At 40.7% G+C, this 25,004-nt stretch overlaps 1 protein-coding gene and 1 non-coding gene across 2 annotated transcripts in view; both read right to left on the bottom strand.

The window, feature by feature from the left end:
- Positions 1–313: 313 nt before the first annotated feature.
- Haus6 (HAUS augmin like complex subunit 6) overlaps positions 314–25,004 on the bottom strand; it is a 43,463-nt gene continuing 18,772 nt past the window's right edge. The window contains exons 9-17 of the mRNA XM_051164010.1: positions 23,629–23,822; positions 22,347–22,473; positions 21,029–21,131; positions 14,943–15,024; positions 9,102–9,168; positions 8,345–8,530; positions 4,017–4,152; positions 1,819–2,802; positions 314–708 (exon numbers count right to left, since the gene is read on the bottom strand). Of these exons, the coding sequence (XP_051019967.1) occupies positions 659–708; positions 1,819–2,802; positions 4,017–4,152; positions 8,345–8,530; positions 9,102–9,168; positions 14,943–15,024; positions 21,029–21,131; positions 22,347–22,473; positions 23,629–23,822 (1,929 nt within the window). The 3' untranslated portion in view covers positions 314–658. The remainder of the gene's footprint in view (positions 709–1,818; positions 2,803–4,016; positions 4,153–8,344; positions 8,531–9,101; positions 9,169–14,942; positions 15,025–21,028; positions 21,132–22,346; positions 22,474–23,628; positions 23,823–25,004) is intronic.
- LOC127207577 (small Cajal body-specific RNA 8) lies at positions 9,246–9,376 on the bottom strand. The gene has a single exon (XR_007832936.1). It is a non-coding gene; the product is annotated as a small Cajal body-specific RNA 8 (non-coding RNA).

The raw sequence follows: 25,004 nt of genomic DNA, 5'->3' as shown, positions 1-25,004 counted from the left end.
AAGTATCAGCTAGAATTATATTCTCAGTCTAAAGCAGACAAACAATGGAGAGTCTGACAGTGTGGCCATCTTCTCCCTTCCCCCCTTTTCTCAGTTCATCCATCCTGTCTTATCACATGCATTTTATTCAGCATCTCTCTCAGGACCAACATACTTGGAGTTCATTAAGCCTGTTACAGTTTTACAAACCTTAAGGTGTGTTGTTTTGACTATACATCCAAAGGCACTACACTTTTCTCATTTTGTGTTAGTACCAGAATATTTCATAAAGATATAACAAAATGATTTATTTCTCTAAAGGGAAAGACGAGGCTATTCAGCGACTATTACACACTCACTCTGAGGTTAATAACTGATGTTTTACCATAGCTATGATATTTGCCATTTACTTATGTTATAAGATTACTCTAAGGAATCACAATGGCTTCCCAAAACTTGACATTTGCTGTTCCTAAATACTTCACATTTCAGCCTCATATTTGCTAAAGAAGACCTAAACACCTAAATATATCACAAGGGGCAAAGTGCACTCAGACCTTCTTCGACCTTGGAGAAGAGTATTCCACTTCCGGTGTGTGTGTAGATCAGCTGCAGTGGAGCGGCAAGCCTGCAGTGTAAGTGCATCACAGGTAAATTAACTGAAAAAGGCTTCATCTTGTCAGACCACAGCGTCTCTTGCTTCAAGGCTCTTACTTGAGATTTCTTCTTCTAAAAATTTGATTTTTAAAAGAGGACAATAAGTATTACAAAGAAAGCAGGATAAATTCCAAGTCGTAGCAACTTTCTGGTTTAGAAGACCCACTTTGTGCAAGATACACTAATAAATAAATAAAATTACCACTTCTACCGAAATACCTTTCCTCCAAAAACTCAATGCACTTCTAGAATTTTTTAAAAACAAAACAAAATAAAACGAAAAAACAAAAACAAAAAAGAAAAAAGGTGTTTAATAATTATCATGGGAAAAAAATAATTATCATGGGAAACCAAAGTGGTATATAAGGATCTGTATAGTAAGGCCTAACTCTGTCCTAAGTAACTAATAACTTTAATTCTTTATTATATAACTTTCAAACACATGATTAACAAAATGTAGTGAACGCTTGGCTTCAGTTATTTACACTGTTACAGGTTGAATTATGCCTACCAACACACTGTGTTAGAATTCTAACCCCAGTATCTCAAAATGTGACTATATTTGGAAAAAAAGACTTAGTTTATCTCTCTCTATAGATACATATAATCATAAGGACTCTGAAAGTACCCGAAAAGTGCGGGCTCACTCTTCTTGCCCTAGATGAAGGTTTAAAAGACTATATTTGTCATATTTCCCACCATGATCATGCAACCTTCACTTTGTACTATATGAAAAGTTAAGTGAACAGGAGACGATTACAAACAGCTTGGGCAGCCAGCTGGTGGCAGCGCACACCACCTAGCACTTTATTTTTTTATTTTTTTATTTTTTCCACCTAGCACTTTAATCCCAGCACTCAGGAGCCACAGGTAGGCAGATCTGAGTTTGAGGGCAGCCTGGTCTACAGAGCAAGTAAGGGCAGCCAAGACTACATAGAGAAACCCTGTCTCAAAAAACAAAAACAAAAACAAACCCCAAAACCCAAAAAATCCCAAACCAAAAACAAAAGAAAGAAAAAGAAATAGCCTGGGCTACATGGTAAGTCTGAAGCCAACCTGAACTATAGTTTGTGGCTAGCCAGAGGTAGGTATCAAAATAGTACTGCATCTTAGTGGGGGGTTAAAAAGAAAAGTTAAGAAAATGATCACCAAGGGTACTGTAAAGGGTTGGTTATCTCTTACCTTTTAAATTAGGCAGAAATTCCCTAAGACTACATGGTAACCTGGTTCTCAATTTTTCCTCCAGAAGAGAAGCTTTAGTTAGTGGTGATACAGACTGTGTTTTTTCATCAAAGGACATGTGGGAAGATGGCTGTGTGTAGTCAATACACAAATCCCGAGTGTCCGAAATAGCTTGTGTATCATCCGCTGGCATGTCTTTGGCTCCAGGGCTCAATTCTACTTTGTGGTGTTCAAGTGTCTTGGGATTAGACAGGTAAGATTCGTTCCTTATTTTGTTAAAAGATTTCTTTAGAGCCTCATACCTACTGAGAACAGCCTGTAAACTGGATTCTGACTCTGGAATGGCTTGTCTTTTCCCCACATCATCTGAAAAGGCAGCACTGTGCACATAACTATTCGGTTCCAGTTGAAAAGCTGTCTCTGAACTAGTAGAGCTATTAAGACTTAGGTGACCAACTTCTTCTGGAAGAGTTTCGTGTAATATGCCAATGCCACTCAACCTCTGAAACAGAGTCCTATGTGTGGAAGGTTCACTGCAAGAAGCTTGTGAGTGGTCCAATACTGGAACAGAGTCCTCTTCCTTTGTACATGTCACATCTAGTCCACTGCCCACAGCAAGGGAGAATGGCTCCATTTGTCTAGTTTCTGAAAGCCTGGTGGTTGCACATTCTAAATCTTGCTTACAATGCATTTTCTTATTTATCAAGTCTGACTCATCTTCTCTTGGGGGTTCAGTAATCTGACTTGTCACCAGATGTTTCTGAGGCACACCTTTGGGCTGATCTGGAACAGCTTTCTTTTCAGGCAAATAAGACCTATCAAAATCTGGAGAAAAAATCGCCAGACTAAATTCCCTCTGGTTACTCAGTGCAGATGAAGACTTTGACAACACCTCTCCAGCTTTGGCATCCACTAGAATCCCGTCTGAACTGCTGTTATCTTCACTTTCAGCAGCTTTTCTCCATGAGCTCCTAATTTCAGTTACTAATGGAAGTGGGGGAAAACATTATTTATGTATTTCCAAACACAGACATGCAATTAAAATTCTTTATTCTAGTGCTAAAAATAAAGCTACTGTCCAGTCCAAGTTCTATACATTTGCTGACAGGATGACAAACCTGAACATCAGAAAACTTCATCTCCAAACAACCCAACTCATCAGTACACATACAACTGCTGTTCCTGAAATACACATGCACTCCTACACAAGTATGTAGATTACATGCACGAAAAACATCTTGTCTATCCATGCCACAAGTGGACAGATTTTTTTTTTTAAATAAAAGATACTAATATTTTAGATTGTAGGCTCTGTTGGTCATTTGATATCCCACAATTCTGCAAATCTGACACTGGAGCATGGAAATGGCTATAAACAATGTGTCAACAAATGAACAAGGCTGTATTTAAATATATATATATATATAAAAAACACACTGCAGGACCTATTTAATTCACAGGCTGTCATCTGAAGAACACCAACTTATGCTGTCTCAGCTCAATATGAATTATATCAGCAGCAAAGAAACTGTATTCAACCATTCAACACCAACGCTCTGCGTTGTTAAAGAAGGAAGTATCAAAGGTTTGCCTACACCAATTATATGTATTAGCGGGCAAGCATTTGATGCTATGACCACTTTTGCCATGGGGCAAAGATCTATGCATGAAGTGTGGTAGCTGCTTATGACTGCTGACTGGAAAGCAAAATCCTCCTACTCCCCCTAAACACAGGTTTGACCTAAACGTGGAAATTTTTATTAGTACATTTACTCATTTATTTGTTTATTTTCTGTATGCATGCACGTGAGAGCATCCACATGCTACGGTGCATGCATGGAAGTCAGAGGACAACTTCCAGACGTCCATTCTCTCCTTTTACCACATGGAACTGGCCCCAGGATGTTTTTTTTCAAATGGCCAAATAAAATGTTTTGCAGAAAATAGCCAAGTAACACAACTAAAACAAGATTGTAACATCAGGACTGACTATGTTTCTGTGTAAGTGCACAAGTCACAAAAGGTTACTGATGAGAGACTGTTGTATAAAGGTGAGCAATCATGCTGAAGACTTCAACATAACTCACTATATAAAGAGCCACTGCCAACCACAAAGAACTAGAGTTTTAAATTGTTTCCAAAGAACTGTCAGATCATGAGTCTAGCGGTGGGAAATTAGACAGAAAGCATCAACTCACTCAAGCTTTCTGGGGTCCGGGGAATTTCTTTCTTGGGTAAGAAGGGATTAGAAATTAGAGTGTTGATTAGCTCCTCCAACTTTACTTCTTTCCCTTCACAGAGCTGTGGTGAACCAGACAGAACTATCCTGGCAACCTGCAACAGGAAAGAAAAAGAAAAATGACCAAGACCAGACAGAAATGACAAAACTCCAGTAGGAACCATGAACACAGAGTCAGCAGCCCAGCACTAGCTGATGGCAACAAAGAAACTCTCTGATGTTCTTCAGGTGGTCCAGGTGCCATACTGCTGCAAAAAGGAACAGGTTACAAGCTATACTCAGCCAGGCGCAGTGATGCACATCTTTAGTCTCAGCACTAGAGAAGTAGAGACAGATGGATCTGTGAGTTCGAGGACAGCCTGGTCTACACAGTTGAGTTCCAGGGCAGCCAGAGCTACAGAGTGAGAGTCTATAAGGCGGCAACAGAAGATAGACAAAAAGATTTGTTTTTGTGGAGGTTGAAACAGGGTTTCTCTATGTAGCCCTAGCTGTCCTAGAACTAGCTCTGTAGACCAGGCTGGCCTCGAACTCAAGAGAGCTGCCTGCCTCTGCCCCATTAGTGCTGGGATGAAAGGTGTGCGTCACCACCCAGCTATACTCAGGAAGCCTTAAGGCCACTCTGACTATAGTGACCTTGAACCTGACAACTCTGTAATCATCAAAATAACCGTTTTAAACAAGCAGACTCTTCATACAGTCCATTTGCACAATAAGACTTCTATTTCTTTGTTTTTGCTTTGAGACAGAGTATCAGAGTGATCTAAAACTCAGAGATCCCCCTATCTCTGTTGGTATGAAAAGCATGCACCAATTGCACTTAATACCTCTATTGCCAAGCAGAACACACTGGACAACATACTTCTTTGTCAGAAATATCCTTATTAGATCTAAATTAGTGAATAAGTAATAAGGAATAAAAAATGTACAACATGAAATTTGCACTCTCTAGTAACCAACTAGAATGCAAACAGCATGCAAACTAAAACTCCTGCTCTTCAGATCAGTGAAATAGAAAAATGAGCACAGAACTCTAATCAAGTTGCCCCAAGAAAACAGGAGGCCTCTTTTCTAATTAATTTTTTTATATGTGTGAGTATTTGTCTGCATTATATATGTACCCAGCGATCAGAAGACGGCATTGGCTCCCAAGTTACTGGAGGTTGTGAGTGGCCATGTAGGTGCTGGGAACCAAACCCTGGTCCTCTGCAAGAACAGCAAGTGTTCTTGTTTTTTTGTTTTTCCAGACAGGGTTTCTCTGTGTAGCCTTGGCTGCCATGGACTTGCTGTGTAGACCAGGCTGGCCTCAAACTCACAAAGATCTGCCTGCCTCTGCCTCCTGAGTGCTGGGATTAAAGGTGTGTTGCACCACGCCCAGCCTTAGCCAAGTGTCCTGAACTGCATAGCCATCTCTCTAGCCCCAGATGGCTTCTTAGAATAAAAGCATTAATGAACTAAGTTCACTTCACTGACCAGACACAGTGATATGTACCTGTAATCCCAACACTGTGGAGACAGACAGGAAAACCATCATGAGTTCAAGGCCAGATAGGGCTACAAAAAGAACCCTGCTTAACCTCTGTCTCAACCAACAAATACACAAATAAAAATAAATCCATTTTACTTTCAGTTTCATGAGACTTTAGGATTCTCTTATTCTATTCCACCCTAATCTATTGTTAATTTAAATTCTTTTTATGACGTTTTTGATTTTTTTTCTAATTTCTAATTTATTTACTTTATGTATATGAATGTTTTGCATGCATCCATGTATGTGCACCATATACATGCCGATTGGATCCCCTCAAACTGGGGTTATTGGATAGCTGTGAGCCAAACTATGGACACCAGAAACTGAACCTGAGCCCTCTGGAAAAGCAACAAGCGCTCTTAACTGCTGAGCCATCTCTCAAGCCCATATATATTTTGTTTTGTTTTGTTTTCTGAGACAGGGTCTCCTATAGCCTAGGATGGCCTAGAACTCACTATTTAGCAGAGAATGACCTTGAATTCCTGGACTTCCTGCCTCCACTTTTGAAATGCAATCTAAATTCTATTAAACTAAAAATGTGCCTTGTTTTTCATAACTAGGGAATTTCAACTTTAAAAGGACTTATCAGATAGGTGTGGTGGCACACGCCTTTAATCCCAGAACTCACAGCTGTGAATTCGAGGCCAGCTTGGTCTACAAAGGGAGTCCGGGACAGGCAAGGCTACACAGAGAAACCCTGTCTCAGAAAAAAAGAAAAGGACTTACCATCTTTTTAGTGTACAGTCAAGTCAATAGAGAATCAACAGAATATTAGAGAGCTAGAAGCATTTGGAAACCATGAAGTTGGTTGGTCTCATTACAAAAGGACAATAATTAGCATTCATCCCATTCTCTGGTATTGTACAGTGCTAATTTAGTAAGATCAGAACTGATAAAAGAGAAGGTAAAATCCAAATTAATATTATCTGAAGGCTATTTTTAAGACACTCAGAAAAAATTGTAGTATGCTGTGATTGCTTGGCCAAACATTAATTCAAATAATGCTAAATTATAAAACAATCAAGATAACAAGTGAAAGGCCTAAGTATTTAATTTGTATAAACTACTTAATTTGTATTAAATTAAATCAAGTAACTGATCAAGTTACTTAATACAAAAACAAAACAATGTGAAAACCCAAAACAACCTTAATGAAATCCCTAATAAAACTCAGTACTGTGAAAACAAACAAAACAAAACAGGACTACTTTAGAGGCTGGCAAAGGCACTTGCTGCAATGACCTGAGTCTGACTGTACGGACTGATGGTAGAAAGAGAGGACCACTCCTCCAAGTTGTCCTCTCCCTCCACATATAAGCTACGGCATGCAAATACATGTGCACACACACACGTTAACACACACACACACACACACACACACACACACACACACACACACTAAGCAAACACATACAAATAAAACTAAAAAAATTTATGGGAAAAAAATCAATGAATTGGTATCAATATTTTTAGTCACCTTTGAAATATTTAGAAAACAACAAAGTCAACAAAACTTTCACTGTTTGGTATCACAGAATCTTGGGGTTTTGGTAGTTTTTTGTTGTTGCTTTTTGTTTTTTCAAGATAGGGTTTCTCTGTGTAGCTTTGGCTGTTCTGGACTTGTTTTGTAGACCAGGCTGGCCTCGAACTCTCAGAGATCTGCCTGTCTTTGCCTCCCCAAGTGCTGGGATTAAAGGTGCGTGCCACCGCTGCCTGGCTAGAATCTTGGTTTTTATTTTTTAGTTGTGCGCCTAACCTTTAATCGCTGAGCCATTTCTCCAGCCCTAGGTCTAATATTTTTAAAAAGCTAAGAAGAATAAGAAAGTATTCAAATGACTATAATCACTGAGCACATTTACCTAACAATGTATGCAATGGCTAATCCATAAACTACCAGATACGTATTATATGTTGAATATTTATAGCATGGGAAGTGACTATAAATAATGAGTCAATCTTAACTAAATATGTTTATAAGAAATCTATATCTGCTTTTTTATAAAGGCTGATTTACTTTAGCTTAAGTTTTACAAAGATTTTTTTTTTTAATTTAATTTATTCATTTATTTATGTGGGGTTTTTTTTTTTGTTTTTTTTGTTTTTTGTTTTTTTTGGCTTTTCGAGACAGGGTTTCTCGGTGTAGCCTTGGCCATCCTGGACTCACTTTGTAGACCAGGCTGGCCTCAAACTCACAGCGATCCACCTGCCTCTGCCTCCCGAGTGCTGGGATTAAAGGCGTGCGCCACCACGCCCGGCTCTTATTTGTGTATTTTAATGTATTATGTATACAGTGTTCGCTCACATGTATGCCTGCAGGCCAGAAGAGGGCACCAGATCTCATTATAGATGGTTGTAAGCCACCATGTGGTTCCTGGGAATTCAACTTTGGAAGGGCAGTGCTCTTAATCTCCAAGCCATCTCTCTAGGCCCCTTATTTTTATTTTCAACTATGTGTTATATGCATGTCCATGAGTGCAGTGGCTGAAGAGGCCAGAAGAAAACATCAAATCCACTGCACCTTGAGTTATAAGCAGTTATGAGCTACCACATGGTGCTGGGAACAGAACTTGTGTTCTCTGTAAGAAGCAGTACACGCTCTTAACCACTAAACAAGCCTCTCTGGCCCTTTGCCTTCACTTTTATTATGTAACTTCCCTACTTCAAACTTCTCAAGAATTAACTGTACTCCATCTCTGATCCCAACACCACTTAGCAGATCACAAATACATAAGTATATTTATTAATAATCTTTTTCTAACCTCTTCTACCAGATGATCTTGCTCCCTCTGGAACGGGTCGCTCTTTTTCACCGGTGGAGACTCTCTGAATACACCATTCTGTGCATTCGTTGCAGCATCTGATAAAGGAGAGGCTTCCACTTCAGAGCCTGGTATTTTCTTATAAGCCATTATGCTTTTCTCTTTGGGAGTTCTCATAGTTGGATCCTGAAAAGAGACATACATTACAACTTAATGATCACGCCTAGTTTTGGAGCTCTCTTCTTTCCATATTCATGGGCTAAAGGTGGGGCTGCTTTCCTTTTTGGAGACTGGGTAGTAAGGAGCCAGGCTGGCCTTGACAGCTTGCTGTGTAGCCCAGGCTGGTCTCAGTAGGAGACATCTATGCCCCAGCCTCTTAAGCACCAGGACCACAAGAGTTTATCACCATACTGACAAAAGACATTATGAAAAAGTATGTGTTCACTGGCTGAGCTAAATAATTCCACATTCTCATTTAGCAAGAGAATAGAAACGGTAAAAATAGAAGAAAAAAAATGTTATGTCACCAAGAAGATTTTATTATAAATCACTAGTGACAATGAATTGAAACTGTTTTTAAAGCCAGGCAATTGACACCTATATAAACCCAGTACTTGGGAGGTTGAGGCAAGAGACTTGCTGTAAGTTCAAGATTGGCCTGCGCTACACAATGAGTTCAAGAGAAGCCTGGGTCACTTACCAAGGCTGTGTCTTACAAAGAATCAACAATAAAAATGAAAATTGTTTTAGACTATACCTTCTCAAGTAGTGTGGAACTGTCTGCATCTGATGGTGAAGCACACTGTAAGGGGAAAGGAGCAGCGCTGAAAAGAAGAAGACAGCAAGTGCAAGTCATGTGTAGGTAGGCACTGAGCACCTTGATGTAGCTGAGTGTCTAAGAAACTGTCTGCCCCGTATCTGTCCATGACGATTTCACTCAATTCGCCCTGGTCATCAAAAGGCAGTTTATTCTGGGGAGGTCTAGTGACAATTAGGGCGGCACTTTTGCCCAACTTGTGTATCCGTCTCCCGATTAACTTAAACTTTCTTACTATATATGTTTATTTCAGATTACATAACTTATATATAACTTGACATACAACAATTTGAATATAACTTCAAAGCAAATTCAACAAACTAGAATTACATTATTACAATGTCCTCAGCATGCTAATACAATTTCACGGTAGCAGAGACTTTAATATTCTTTAGCCAAACATAGTAGTATATGTCTGTAATATCAGCATTTCAGAAGCTGAGGCAACAAGATCTCAAGTTCTAAACCAGGCTGGGCTATAAAGGAAGACTGCCTCAAACAGGTGCCAAATACTCACCATGCAAACCTAAGAACCGGAGCTAGAGCCACAGACCCCTCAGCAGAGAATCTACTCTCCAAAACTGCTCTCGGACTACTGCACACACACACACATACACACACACACACACACACACCTGGACTTCCCCCACTCCAGAATCATGCACATTAGAATACCTTTTTTTTTCCCCCTTTTAGAAGATTGATTTGGTTTTTTGGGGGGGAGTGCACATGGTTAGAAGATTTATTTTTAATAACACGTACAGGTTGAAATCTCATAGCAAGTCTGGCTGTGCTGAAGGACGCTTTTAATCTCAGCACTAGGTAGGCAAAGACAGGCGGATCTCTATGAGTTCGAGACCAGCCTGGTCTACAGAGTGAGTTCCAGGACAGCCAAGAATACACAGAAACAAAAACCCAAAACCAACCAACCAAAACCTGTTTCAGAAATTAGATACACTAAGGGCTTCTTCAACTTCCCTTATAGTATCATAAAAACTTAATTTTGTGGATCAAATTTTTTTTAACTAACAAAAGACTTGGTATTTCATGTTCAAAATCAGTTTTTCCTGTGAATCTTGCACTATAGCAACTATGTTACAGATACAGTGAGACTGTTCTGTTCAGTTTCCTTTTACTCCATGCTGTGCTTGCTAGCCTGAGTCAGAGCCCTAGAGCCTAAACAAAGGGAGAACCGGCCACAGTACCTACTGACTCTCACAGGTGTGTCATGGTCCATGTGCATACAACATACAACACCCACATAAGAAATGTGCACGCAATAAATAATATATTGTCTTTAAAAAACAAAGAAAAAGTAGTTCAAGGTAAGCCTAGATCATCCATCCTGGCTTACAGGAGACCCTGTAGCAAAACAAAACAATACCAGAGACTCCTGCCAAGAGCAAGCACTTTTCAGAACCAGAATCTACAAACTGAACAGCTTTGCTAATTAATCTGGTGAGTTTTCGTACTAGACAGGCAGAGTCTTGCCATGTAGCTATACTGAGTGCCAGGTCAGTTAGAGTTGTACAATAGGACTGGGTTTTTTGTTTTTTTCTTTGTTTGTTTGTTTGGTTTTTTGTTTTGTTTTGTTTTTAGGGAGGCGGTGCCTGGAGAAACAGCACAGTGGTCAAGAGCTCTTCTAGAGGACCCACATTCAGTTTTAAGTATGCACATCATAAGGCAGTCCACAACCACCTGTCCCTCCAGCTCCAGGGAACTCTCTCCTGGCTTCCTTGGGCATCTAAGGAAGTGCATGTGCATGTCACATAAATAAATCAAATAAAAAATCAAATAAATTGTGTAAGAGGTAGGAGGTCATGGCTCAGTAGGTAAAAGCACTTGTTATACAAGACTGCAGATCTGAGTTTCATTTCTGGGACCTACACTAGAAGAAAAGACAAACCCCCCAAATTTTTCTGGCCTTCACAGATGCACAAAGGCATGTGCTCACCATCAACCCACATCACACACACACACCCAATTATAATAAAATACAATTTAAAACAAATTAACTCGTAAGAGGTACAACACTCGCAGCAACTAGAGAGGTGAAGCCTTGAAGTTGAGTAGGTTGGAAGATAAGAGTAGATCCTAGGACTTGGAGGGTGAATAAGATAAAAATATACTGTATTAAGTTCTCAAAAACTTAATAAAAATATTTTAAAAGATGATATATGAATAAGCCATAACATATAGTTAATATATTCTAATTAAAAATTTACGTAACTGTTTTTTAAAAGGCCAGAATGGGATTTAGTTTATTATGTAAGTTTAGAAAGGATGTAAAAATAAGTAATTTCCAAAGAGCTGAGAAACGCCTTTTATCCTAGTACCAAGGAAGTAGAAGCAGGTTGAGCTCTGTGAATTCCAGGTCAGTGTGCTCTGCACAGTGAATTGCAGGCCAGTAAAAATAATGTCAAAAAAGTTAAAAAAAAAAAAAAAAAAAAAAACAAGAAAACAGCATCACCACTGCACATTTGGAAATTTTGCAAGCGCTGCAATAAAGAGGGCTCACGAAGACCAGGAAAGGAGAGGCCAGCCTGACCACTGGCTGACCAAGAGAGGAGTGGCCAGCCTGAGCACTGGCTGACCAGGAGAGGAGTGGCCAGCCTGAGCACTGACTGACCAGGAGAGGAGTGGCCAGCCTGAGCACTGGCTTCAAGTATAACGCTGGCTCATCCACTACTCTAGTCAAAACCAGCAACAAGACTCGGGGTCCTGATTACCTGTGATGACAAGTGTGTGTGAAAGGGCTAATTCTCTAAAAAACCACTCTTTTTTTCTCCCCAGACAGGTTTTTCTGTGTTGTCCTGGAACTCACTCTGTAGACCAGGCTGGCCTGCCAACTGACAGAGAGCCACCTGCCTCTGCCTCCCGAGTGCTGGGATTACAGGAGTGCGCCACCATACCTGGCTTAAAACTGTACTCTTTCCATGGTTCTTAACTAAATATTATATCCAATCCACATAATTTTCAAGTAATAGTTCCTTCACAAATTTCATAAGTAATTTACTTTCATGTCTGTCCCTCTTCTTGGGGAAGTTGTAGTAAAAGAAACCTGCATAAGCCAAACATCAACCAAATGATAATCCATGGTGGCACTGGAGCAATGGCCCCAAGCTCAGCTCCTAGCACACTCACTGGACAGCTCCCAGCTCCAGAAGACCTGACACCCCCTCCTCAACTCCACAGCACCTGCACTCTTGTGCACACACCCATACACATACTCACAGAATTGAAAATACTGAAATCAAGGCTTAAAAAAATAATAGTAAAGCACTTGTTGCCACGCCTGACAGCCTGAGTGTTGAGTGTGAGCCCTGGAACGCAGTGTGGAAGGGAGGAATGAAGCAGCTCTCACAGGCTGTCACTCTGACCCCACACACATGCACTTATGCATCAGCACAGAAATGCAAAACGAGTATAAAAAACAATATGCAGGCTTGGGGGATGGCTCAGTGGGTAATGAGCTTCCTGCACAAGCGGAAGGGCCTGAGTTCAGCCTCAACAACCACATAAAAAGGAAAGGCACGGCGCAAACCTGTAATCCTAGCAAGGGGAGTCAGAGATAAAAGGATCTCAAGGGTTCACCAGCCACCCAACCTAGCTGATTTGTGAGGTCACTGTCTCAATGTAAGAGGTGAGGAGTAATAGAAGACACCTGATGATGACCTCTGGCCTCCAAAGATGCAAGCACACACCACATATGTACACACCAACGCGACTATCTTTTCAGTACACATGCTTCATTGTTACACAATAATTCTTACTTGCAATAAAAAATATCATGTGGATTATTTCAGAGTTTTGGGCTTTTTTGATTTATTTTTTATTTATGGGGGGGGGCGGACAGCACACATGTGGAAATAAGTGGACAGCGTGGGGGAATCGGTTCTCTCTTCCCACTATGTGGGTCTGAAGGGTCAGGACTAAACTCAGGTCCCCATGCTTGGGAGTAAACTCCTTTACCCACTAAGCTGTCTCACTGTATATCAGGCCCTGATCATAAGAGCCAAAACAAGGTAACAGAAAACAGGCAATAAAGAAAATAGAATTCCTGAAAGAAGCAGTAACAACATAGGTGTAAGCTTTTCATGTTAAATTTGGCAACAGAGTAAATCAGATGCTCTAGTATTTTTTTCTAAATAATGTTAACTCTTTATAAAATGTTAAAAGCTGGGCATGGTGGCCCATGCCTTATTCCCAACACTTGGGAGAAAAGGGGAGGTGGATCTCTGTAAGTTTGAGACTAGCCTGGTCTACAAGGTAAGTCTAGGACATCCAGGGCTACTCAGAGAAATTCTGTCTCAAAAAACCAAAAAAGGAAAAGAAAATATCAAAAATCTGATTATAAGCTGGGCAGAGGGTGCACACTTTGAATCTTAGTACTCAAGACACAGAGGCAGGCAGATCTCTGTGAGTTCAAGGCCAGCTTGAGTTCTAGGACATCCAGACCAACACAATGAAACCCTGTCTCAAAAAATAAAAATAAAAAGCCCAGTTAGGCGTGGTGGCACACGCCTTTAATCCCAGCACTCGGGAGGCAGAGGCAAGTGGATCACTGTGAGTTCAGGGCCAGCCTGGTCTACAAAGCAAGTCCAGGACAGCCAAGCTACACAGAGAAACCCTGTCTCAAAAAACCAAAATAATTAATTAATTACTTAATTAAGGAAATAAAATAAGTAAAACCTCTTCAATATATGGGCTGGAGAGAGGACTTATCCACTAAGAGCACTTGCTGTTCTTGCCGAGTACCAGGGTTGGGTTACTGCACTTACAATGCTACCCACAACTATCACTCAGTTCCAGGGGATGTAGCACCGTCTTTATCTAGCACTGTCTCTAGTCTCCCAAAGGCGACAGGCATTGGTGCTTACATACATACAAGCAAAGCACTCATACACATAAAATAAGCATAAATAAAAAAATGTTTCATCTGAACTATAGATGAAAACAGGAAGCAGTGTAGGCTAACGCAGGAAAGGGGTGGACAACTGAAAGTTAAATTAGACTCAGCTATAGCAAGAGAAAGTACTAGTCTCAGAGTTTTCTACCAAACCAGATGACCTCAAAGGCTCCCAAAATTTAGACTCATTCAATAGTTAAGAGTGTTGTTCTTGGTTTTTTGTTGTTGTTGTTGTTGTTTTTAGTTTTGGTTTTTTGAGACAGGGTTTCTCTGTGTTAGCCTTGGCTGTCCTGGACTCACTTTATAGACCAGGCTGGCCTCAAACTTACAGCAATCCACCTGCCTCTGCCTCCCACAGAGTGGAGGGATTAAAGGTGTGTGCCACCACACCCAACTAAGAGGATTTGAAAATAGTTCAGATACATAGAAAAGGGCAAAAGGGTGGAGAGATGGCTCAGCAATAAAGAGCACTGGCTACTCATCCAGAGATCCTGAGTCAACTCCCAGCAACCACATGGTGGCTCACGGTAATCTATAATAGGATCTAATGCTCTCTTATATACATGCAAATAGAGCACTCATACATACATAATTTTTTTTTAAAGGGCAAAAATTTCCAAACTTACCGTGTGTAATTTCCAAACCTGTACTTTCTTCACAACTCAGATAATACCCATAAAACCCAATATTCAGATAAATAGAAGAGGGGAAATGCCCAGGCATAATAAGTATTGAACATCTTCTACAAATGTGGGTGGGCCTACAGTAGAAAAACACTGCCTGATTTAGAGGAAGAAATCACACACTGTTCTACAGTACAAAAAGCTCTAAACTTACTCAAGATGAGCCAGCATGAAAGTCAAATGCGTTACCTGTTGGCAGGATCACACACACTTCCTAGGGTCTCGGCTTCCTTTCTGGCACCATTTTCTTGGTTATGCTCTTGATGTGTATCTAAGGAAGTATGAAAATTATTCCTTTAATTATGTTCGTGTATCTAATATCCAAGGATCTCTAGAAATGACAGAACATGTATTCCATTCCGCCTCTCACCGAGCTTCACAGCCAACTGTTTAGAACAGCTTCTCAGTAGAAATCAGACAGGCAATATAAACACGAGTAGTGAGCCAAGGGGATGGCTCAGCGACTAAAACAGCCTGCCACACAGAGCTGATGACGCAAGGTCAATGCCCAAATGTAGTGCATGCACCTATACATTCAGAACCCCTAGAGGAAGTGGGGGACAGAGACAGAGAAACTAAAGGACTGCAGGGTAGCTGGCCTTGCAAACTTGCAGAAGAGCAGCAGAGGAGACCCTCCCCAACACCGGCACAGGGGTCACACAGAGAGGTTTTTGGTTTTTTTAATCTATCTAGAGCTAGTGAGATAGTTGGTTCAGCAGGTAAGAGTGCGCGCCTCCAATCCTGACAGTCCGATTAGCTCCCCTAATCCCACATGGGGGAGAAGACTAACCCCCACATGCATTTTGGAGTGAACATGCACACATGAAATAATATTTGGGGGAAAAGTAACCAGCAAATTGCTAAGATGAAGCAATAAGAGTAACAGATTACGTGATAGCAGGCTTTTATAAAAAGACCGACTGTAGCCATGCATAATGCTGTACTTTGACAAGCCCAGCACTTGAAAGGTAAAGGCAGGAATTCAAGACAAACCTCTGCTATACTGAGAGTTTGAGGACAGTCTGGGCCACAGAGACCCAAAAAGAGTGAGGGAGATATATGTGCATGGCTTCCAATTTGGTCATCAGCATCAAATTCGGTGTTACATAACCATGTTTCATTTCTTAAGTATAAAAATCATATGCTAACAATATAAACAAGCAAAGACAAAAGGTACTTAGCATACTTAAATACACTCATGACATCAGCCTATACATTTTCACCATCCTATCAAACAGCTATGTGCTAACAATTAAGTGAGCAAAGGCAAAAAGGACACATTAATACCTAAGAGTATTCCCATACAGTTAGCTAAGGTGTCACTACATAAGAAGCCAATGCATATTTCAAGGCTGTACCTTGAGGTATCCCTATTCTCAATTTTCTGAGAAAACACCAGATTCATTTACACCATGGTTGTACAGTTTGCACTCCCACCAGCAATGAGGAAGCATTCCCCTTTCTCCACATCCTCGCCAGCATGTGCTGTCACTTGAGTTTTTGTTTCTTTGTTTTTGTTTTTATTTCATGTGCATTGGTATGAGAGTTTCAGAATCCCTGGACCTGGAATTATAGACAGTTGTGAGCTGCCATGTGGGTGCTGGGAATTGAACCCGGGTCCTTTGGAATAGCAGACAATGCTCTTAACCACTGAGCCATCTCCAGCCCCGTCACTTGAGTTTTTGATATTAGCCATTCTAATGGGGGTAAGATGGAATCTCAGGGGGGCCTGGAGAGATGGCTCAGCGGTTAAGAGCACTGACTGTTCTTCCAGAGGTCCTGAATTCAATTCCCAGCAGCCACATGGTGGCTCACAACCATCTATAATGTGATCTGATGCATACTGTATACATAATAAATAAATCTTAAAAAAAAAAAAAAAAGATGGAATCTCAGAGTGGTTTTGATTTGCATTTCTCTGATGACTAAGGATGTTGAGTGAAGACTATCAAGGCTGGCAGATCTGGGCCCAGGAGAGCATACACAAACTACCGGACCAACCAAAGACAATGCATGTAGTAAACCCAGACCCCCTCTTCAGATCTAGCCTATGGACAATGCATTCTCCACAGTTGTGTGGAGAGTGGGGATGACTCTGACATGAACTCTGGTGCCCCTATTTGACCACTTCCCCTTGGTGGGGAGGCCTGGTGGCACTCAGAGGAAGGGAAGCAGGCTACCCAGATGAGACCTGATAAGCCTTGATCATATGGTAAGGGAGGTCCCTTTCTGTCACAGGCCTAGGGAAGGGGAATAGGGTGAAAGAGGGAGGGAGCGGGAAACAGGAAGATACAAGTGAGGGGACAACAATCAAGATGTAATCTGAATAAATTATTTAAGTAAAAAAACGAACAAAGAAAAAAGGCAGGAGTTCCACTTATGTAAATAATTATTGGTTCATTTTTCATCTCTTGTGAGCCCTTCAAAATGTATCATAATTAAAGGACGAATTTTTAAAAAGCAGCTGCTATGCAAAGATACTTGCCCGTTACAACAGTATGAGCAGCTGCCAATGCAGGCATTTTTTGTTTGTTGTTGGGTTTTGTTTTTTGTTTTTTTTGTTTTGCAACAGGGTTTTAAGACAGCCTTAGCTTTCCTTGACTTGCTTTGTAGACCAGGATGGCCTCAAACTCACAGAGATCCGCCTGCCTCTGCCTCCTGAGTGTTGGGATTACAGGCCTGCACGACATCTGGTTCACTTTTGTTTTCCAAGACAGGATTTCTCTGTGTGACCTTGGGTGTCCTGGCACTCGCTCTGTAGACCAGGCTGGCCTCGGGAATCTGCCTCTGCCTTCTGAATGCCTAGATTAAAGACACGTGCTACCACTGCCGAACTCCATCTCAACTTTTCCAAAACCTTCTGTACTTATTATTATGGAATCACAAAACATTCTCCAAATGAGAATAAACACAAATATCACAAAATTAGTAGAACACCATAAAAACAAATTACTACACAAAACTATAAATATCACCTGCACTGGTAGGCAGAGCTGAAATTTGTCTGTCTGGAATATAAAAAAGTTTATAAGCAGCAGCACTCAGGGAGGCAGAGGAAGGCGGATCTCTGTGAGTTCAAGGCAAGCCTGGTCTATGATGCAAATTCAGGACAGCCAAAGCTACAGAGAAACCCTGTCTCAAAAACAAACAAACAAACAAAACAAAAAAGGCTCATACCCATAATCCCAGCACATAGAAAGCAGAGTTCAGAGGCTAGAAAGATAGCTCTGACCTAGGTTTAATTCCCAGCACTCACATGGCAGCTCAGCTCATAACTGTCACTCCAGTTCTAGGGGATCTAACACCATCACACAGACATAAATACCAATGCTAATTAAATAAAAATAAATCGGGCTAGAGAGATGCTCAGTGCTTAAGACCTGGCTTCAATTCCAAGCACCCATATGGCAGTTCATAACTGTTTACAACTCCAGTTCCAGGGGACCTGACATCCTCACAGAGGTACATGCAGGTAAAACACCAATGCACATAAAATAAAAATAAATAAATCTTTTTTAAAAATAATAAAAACAAATCAGCATTCGGGAGGCAGAGCAGGTGGATAATCTCTATGAGTTTGAGGCCAGCCTGGTCCTCAGAGTGAGTCCAGGTAGCCAGTGCTACACAGAGAAACCCTGTCTTGAAAAAACAAATTATTAAAAAAACAGAGAGAGAGAGAGAGAGAAAGAGAGAGAGAGAGAGAGAGAGAGAGAGAGAGAGGAGGAAGAGAGAGAGGAGAGGGAGAGAGAGGTAGGGAGGGAGAGAGAGAGAGAGAGAGAGAGAGAGAGAGAGAGAGAGAGAAAGTGTGAGAGAGCGCTGAGCTCAAGATTAGCTTATGTCACATAGTGAGTTCTAGGCCAGCCCAGTTCACTCTTCCATGTATGTGGAGAGACACTAAAAGTGAAACTAAACCAAGTATTTCAATGAGAAGCAAAACAACCATGCAAACCATCAAGAAAACAGGATTAACAATACCTAAGACACAAAAACAACAGAAAAAAAAAAAAAAAAAAAAAGGTGTAATTATAAGGTATGAGCAAAAAGTAAAGAGCCAAAATACAAGAAAATTGGACTATGAAAAGAGGGAGTTTCTGAAAAAGACGTAAATAAGACTTCCAGTTTGGGGCATGCCTCAGTTGGTAGTGACTGCCCACAACACACAAAGCCCTGGGCTCCATTTCTCGCATTCTATGAGATCCATGCCTGTAATCTAAGCAGTTAGGAGAAGGTAGCAGGATGATTAGCAGCTCAACTCCAGTCTGAGTTACACAAGACTAAGACTGGGTTGACAAGATGGCTCAGCAGGAAACATTTGCTGACTAAAGACCTCAGTTCCATCGCCAACTCCAGGCCACACTTGACGGCACAGAACCAACTCCTGTAAGTTCTCCATAAACACACATGCACACACTGAATTAATAAAAACTAAGAGGAAAAAAAGGTAGAAAGAGACAGCGAATAAATAGGGCTTTCTCAAAGTGAAGCAATAATGAAGACTAAGTGCTAAAAGACAGATTAAACCTAAAACATGAAAACTATCTAAGGAAAACAGCCATTAACAAGCTCAACACTTTAAGAATCTGTATCTACAAATGAGAACTTAACGACTTAATAGAGATGAAAGACACATCACCTGTAATGTCAGCACTTTAGCACTTCTGAGACTGACAGCAACAGAGTCTTAAGTTTGAGGCTGGCCGGGCGTACAAGTTACACACTACCTAAAACAAGATGTGTCACAAGAATCCTAATAGGAGTTACGGAAGAAAGCTGGAGATGGCACATAAAATCTTATTAAAAGTGAAAGACAGGCAATGTTAGAGAAGACACAGGACAACAAATTCTCATACTTAGAAAATAATGAGCTCCTAGAAAACATATATACACAACCCAATAGACAAAAATAAATCTACATTTAAGAATGCCCTAATAAACCTGCATGATATAAAAATCCTTTTTTTTTTTTCCTTTCATTTTTTCGAGACAGGGTTTCTCTGTGCAGCCTTGGCTGTCCTGGACTTGCACTGTAGACCAGGCTGGCTTCGAACTCACAGGGATCCACCTGCCTCTGCCTCCCGAGTGCTGGGATTAAAGGCATGCACCCATCACCGCCCGGCTAATATAAAAATCTTCTAAGCAATCATCAATTACAACCTACTGGCCAGGTGCGGTGGCACACACCTGTAATCCCAGCACTCAGGGAGGCATAGGCAGGCAGATCTCTGAGTTCGAGGACAGCTTGGTCTACAAATCAAGTCCAGAACAGGCAAGGCTACCCAGAGAAACCTTGTCTCAAAAACGAAGCAAAACAAAAGACAATGAGACAAACAGAAAACAGAGAACCGGACTTTACCATTGAAGTCCTAAAGATTGGTCAACGTAGAATTCTAAATCCAGGTCAATTATTGTTCAATACCGAGCAAACACCAGGCTCGGTGGCTCGCATCTTTAATCCCCGCCCTCAGATAGGCGGAAGCATTCATGTTTTACAAATGATAGAACTTCATTCTTTTTTTCATGACATTTTTTGTCAACAAAACAGACATTTTATGCAATACACATTTCACAGTAAAAACTGGAGAGCAGTTATTGGGTAAAGGCACTTGCCATCAAGTCTGATTACCTGAGTTTGATCCTCGGGTACCACTTGGGAAAAAGAGAGAGCCAGGTTGTCCTGTAACCTTGACACATGCACTATAGTGTGTACATGCACATATACATAAATATGCATGGACATAAATGTAAAAATAATAAAAAAAAAAACCTTTATTATTATAAACAGTGAGAAGTGAGCCAAGTGCAGTAGTGCACACCTGAACTCCAGTGTTCAGGAGGCAGAGGCAGGAGAACAAGTCCACGTTCCATGCCAGCCTAGTCTACATGGTGAGTTCCAAGTCAGGCAGTGCTGCACAATGACACACTGTCTTTAGAGGGAGTGGGATAGTTTAGTCTTACAACTAAGCTGGTTAGGGGTTAAGATGTTTTTAGATCAAGATAGATGTCTTAAGTTAATAGAGATAAGATATTATAGATTTGATTTTCATCCAGAAATTTAGATCCAACAAGATGGGAAAGATGTTTACTTCAAGTTTGCCAAATACAAATAGCCAAATCACTATGAATGTAACAATTATATAATTCCTGATTGTCTCATGGTTCTTACTGCTGTATGTAGTTAATTTTATTCATATGTAATAATATAAATGTATATGTTTTAAAAAGAAACATAATTTAAAAAATAAAAAAGGGGGGGACAGTGAGGAGAGCTTACCAACCTGGAAGTGAAGCAGGGTACTTAAAAAGTATACTCTTGGCATATACTTCCTCTGACACAGGATCAAACGACAGGGGAGACATGGGAGGCAAAAGATCCACAGCCTTAAAACACAGAATTCACAATATTAAAGTAAACACACAAACAAGCACAATAACAAAGCTAAGTTCATCTACAAATGTATTTTTCCCTAACAATAAATTACCAAGCACTGTGACTATTTTCTTTTTGTATTTGCATGTGTATGAATGTTTTGCCTGAATATATGTGTGTGGACTATGTGTGTGCCTGGTGCCCACAAAAGCCAGAAGAGGGCATCAGATACCGTAAGGTTAGCATTTTAGCTAGTTAAAAGACACCATATGGATGCTAGGAATCATACCCGGGTTCTATGGAAGAGCAATCAGTTGGCATAACTGATAAGCCATCTCTCCAGCCCCTGTAAACACTTTTTTCTTCTTCCTTTTTTGTTTGTTTTTCAAGACAGGGTTTCTCTGTGTAACCACGGCTGTCTTGGATTCACTTTATAGACTGGGCTGATCTCGAACTCACAGAGATCCACTTGCCTCTACCTCCCTGAGTGTTTGTGCCGCCGTACCCAGCTGCAACACTTTTTTTTTTAAATCAAAGAGTACAGTATTTGTATAAGCTTCAATTTTACATAATATTATTCTTTTTAGCCTCTAAATTTAAAACAAGTAACTATAAGTGACAGTAGCTAGATGTAAAACTATTAGGTACTTAGAAAAATTACAGAAATCAAAGCATTTGAACTGCACAGTAGCACAGACCTATGCTCCTAGTGTCCTGGTACATGCGTTCCAGATCAGCCCCACACATCTACCCAGCAGCTGCCTGTCTCTGAAAAGCCACCGGGCCAAGCACGGTGGTGAGGGCTTGAGCAGATGCAGGAAGGTCAGCAGTTCATGTTCATCATGAGCCTCACACCAAGCCTAAGGCCAACCCAGGGTACAAGAAACTGTCTCAAAACAAAAAAATTACTTGGGCTGATGAGACGGTTGAGCAGATAAAAACACCTGCCTGCCAAGACTCAGGGCTTGAGTTCAATTTCACGAACACAACAGGTTAAAGCGGATGGGAAGAACTAACTTGTAAAATCATCCTGTGCCCTGTCCATGTGCACCATGGTACATAAGTGCTGTCCTACCCCATCATACACACAACAATATACAAACATTTATTTAAAAAACACACCTTAGACTTCAATGTAAACACAAATACATTAGAAGTTAAAAGACTGTTGAAACTTAAAGAGAATTGCCAAAACTCTTCTCCAAAACACAACCCAAATTACTTACTGAAGCCCCGCCTCTCATGAGACGGGAAGGAGACAGACCAAGAAATCCTTCCCACTTCTTATGCCATCTGTCTTCCTTTTCAACAATAGAATGTCTTATTGTAGTGATGTTCTCTTTTATTTTATGCCTATGATAATAAGAAATAACTGTATTTGAAGGACAAATAAAAATATAGCACAATTTAAGACAATAGTACTAGGGCAGAAAAGGATATAAAACAAAGATTAACCATTAAACTACATATAAATTTAACTCTCACCAAGTTGAGTCTTCTGAACTTAAAATGTACTTTTCCCCATTTAAAACAAAAAGGCAATCATACATCTACACTCCACTTATTACAAAAACAACCTTTTTTAAAAGGTCTTTTTCTTAATTAATTAATTTTGGTTTTTTGAGACAGAGTATCTGTTTAACAAAGTCCTGGCTGGCCTCGCTTTGTAGCCCAGACTGGCCTCAAACTCATAGATATCTGACTGCCTGTTTCCTTGAGTGCTGAGATTCCATTAGGTTATAATTTACGGAGGGGAGGTGGGGAGGCGGGGAGGGAGAGAGGAGAGGAGAGGAGAGGAGGGAAGAGGAGAGCAGAAGAGAGAGGAGAGGAGGGAAGAGGAGAGCAGAAGAGAGAGGAGAGGAGACAAGAGGAGAGGAGAGGAGAGAGGAAAGGAGGGGAGGGGAGTGGAGGGGAGAGGAGAGAACAGAGAGGAAAGGAGAGGAGGGGGAGAGGGAGGAGGGCAGAGAGAAGGAGGAGAGGGGAAGGAAGGGGAGGGGAGAGGAAAGGAGAGAAGGGGAGGGGAAAGGAGAAGAGAGGAGAGGGAGAGAGAGGTAGAGGAGACGGGAGAGGGGAGGAGAGAAGAGAAGAAACTGTTCTCTAGTTCAGTTGTCAGGGGATCTTACTGTAAAGAGTCGGTTGGCCCCAAACTCGCAATCCTTCTGCCCTCAGCCTCCCAAGTCCTGGGATTCCAGGCATGTACTACTGTGTATAAATTCAAGGTCAGCCTGTTCTACATAGTGAGTTCCAAGCTAGCCAGGCCTACAAAGTAAGACTATGTCTCAAAAACAAAAAAAAATTATCATAAGGCAAATAGTTTATTCCAAACAAGATGAAAACAATATTACTTGTCCCTTTACCTCCCATGTCTCTCTGGGAATTTATTACGTAAGGCTCTTGAATACCAGTATGTTAATTTATTTGCCAAAATTAAAGAATTATATACAACTTCTACTGGGAAAACCACCCTATGCACCCCATAGTAAAATAACAAAAGATCTTTCTGTGTACCTCATATGCTTCATATCTGATAATCTTTCCCTCTGAATTTTGGTTTCTTTTTCAAAGTAGTGAAGGTCTATTGTCAATCTTGCTTGGTCCCCCTTACAATGTTCAGATTTCATTACTTTCAAGACTTCATTTAACAACTGAATAATTGTTAAGAGGTTCAATTTTCCAGCCTCATAAACATTTCCTATCTGCAACTAAAGATTCAGAAGGGGGAAAAAAGCAAAGATTGGTAGGTTCTTATGGTAATAAATTGTTACATAATTATGGTTTTTTACTATTATATAACATTACCTTAAGGAAGAATGGGGAGGAGGGAATCAACACACAAAAACAAAACTATGTAAATAATTTCAATCTTATGGAAACTGTCAAAGAACTTGCACGTCATTTTTATATTATACAACAGGTTAAAATCTAGAAGAAAAGAAATACAAATATATATAAAAAATAAACAGAGGGGCTGAAGAGATGACTCAGCAGTGAAGAGCATTCTGTGCCCCAGCAGGACTTAGGTTCACTTCCACACCACATGGCAGCTAACAGTTCTCTCGAACTCTATGTTCAGGATATCAAATGCAGCCCTCTTCCGGCTACGGGCACCAGGCACACATATGGCACACACACATACAACACACACACTGGCAAGCATTCACATAAAAGTAAAATAAATCAATTTTTAAAAAAGCTTAGATAGAAAGAGCTTATTTGGGGGTAAAAATCACATTTTTTTTTCCTTTGAGACAGGTTCTTACTATGTAGCTTAGCTGAGCTAGAACTCACTATGTCAAGCGAAGTTGCAAATGCTATCCAGCCTAGCTGACTTGGTAAGGCCAATCAGAGACCCTGCCTCCAAAGGGGGGAAATGGATTAGCACCTGAAATAAAAGAAAGGCACCTGAAATTATCATCTGGCCTTCATGTGCTCCCATACCCAAGAGCAATATATACACACAAAGGAAGGGAAGAAACAAAAAAGGAACAATTTGGGGGGCTGATGGTAGAATTCAGTCCTTATAAAGTGTCTGTCATTCAAGCATGAAGCCCCTATTACCCACAGAAAAAGTGTGTTTGGTGACATGTACCTGTAATCCCAGCACTGGCAAGTAGAGACAGGAAGATCCCCAGATCTTCCTACCATAATCAGCTACCCTCAGGTCCCAGAGAGAGACACTGTCTCAAAAACAAGGTGAAAGGGTTAGGGCCTGGCATGGTGGTCCACGCCTTTAATGCCAGCACTCAGGAGACAGAGGCAGGCTGGATCTTCGTAAGTTTAAGACCAGTATAATCTATATAGTGACTTCTAAGCCAGCCAGAGCTACAGAACTAACAGTGAGGCTCTATCTTAATAATAATAATAATTAATAATGATGATGATGA

This window comes from Acomys russatus, chromosome 2, assembly GCF_903995435.1.
Source record: "Acomys russatus chromosome 2, mAcoRus1.1, whole genome shotgun sequence".
In the NCBI taxonomy this organism is placed as follows: Eukaryota; Metazoa; Chordata; class Mammalia; order Rodentia; family Muridae; genus Acomys; species Acomys russatus.
This window is presented reverse-complemented; position numbering and strand designations above follow the sequence as displayed.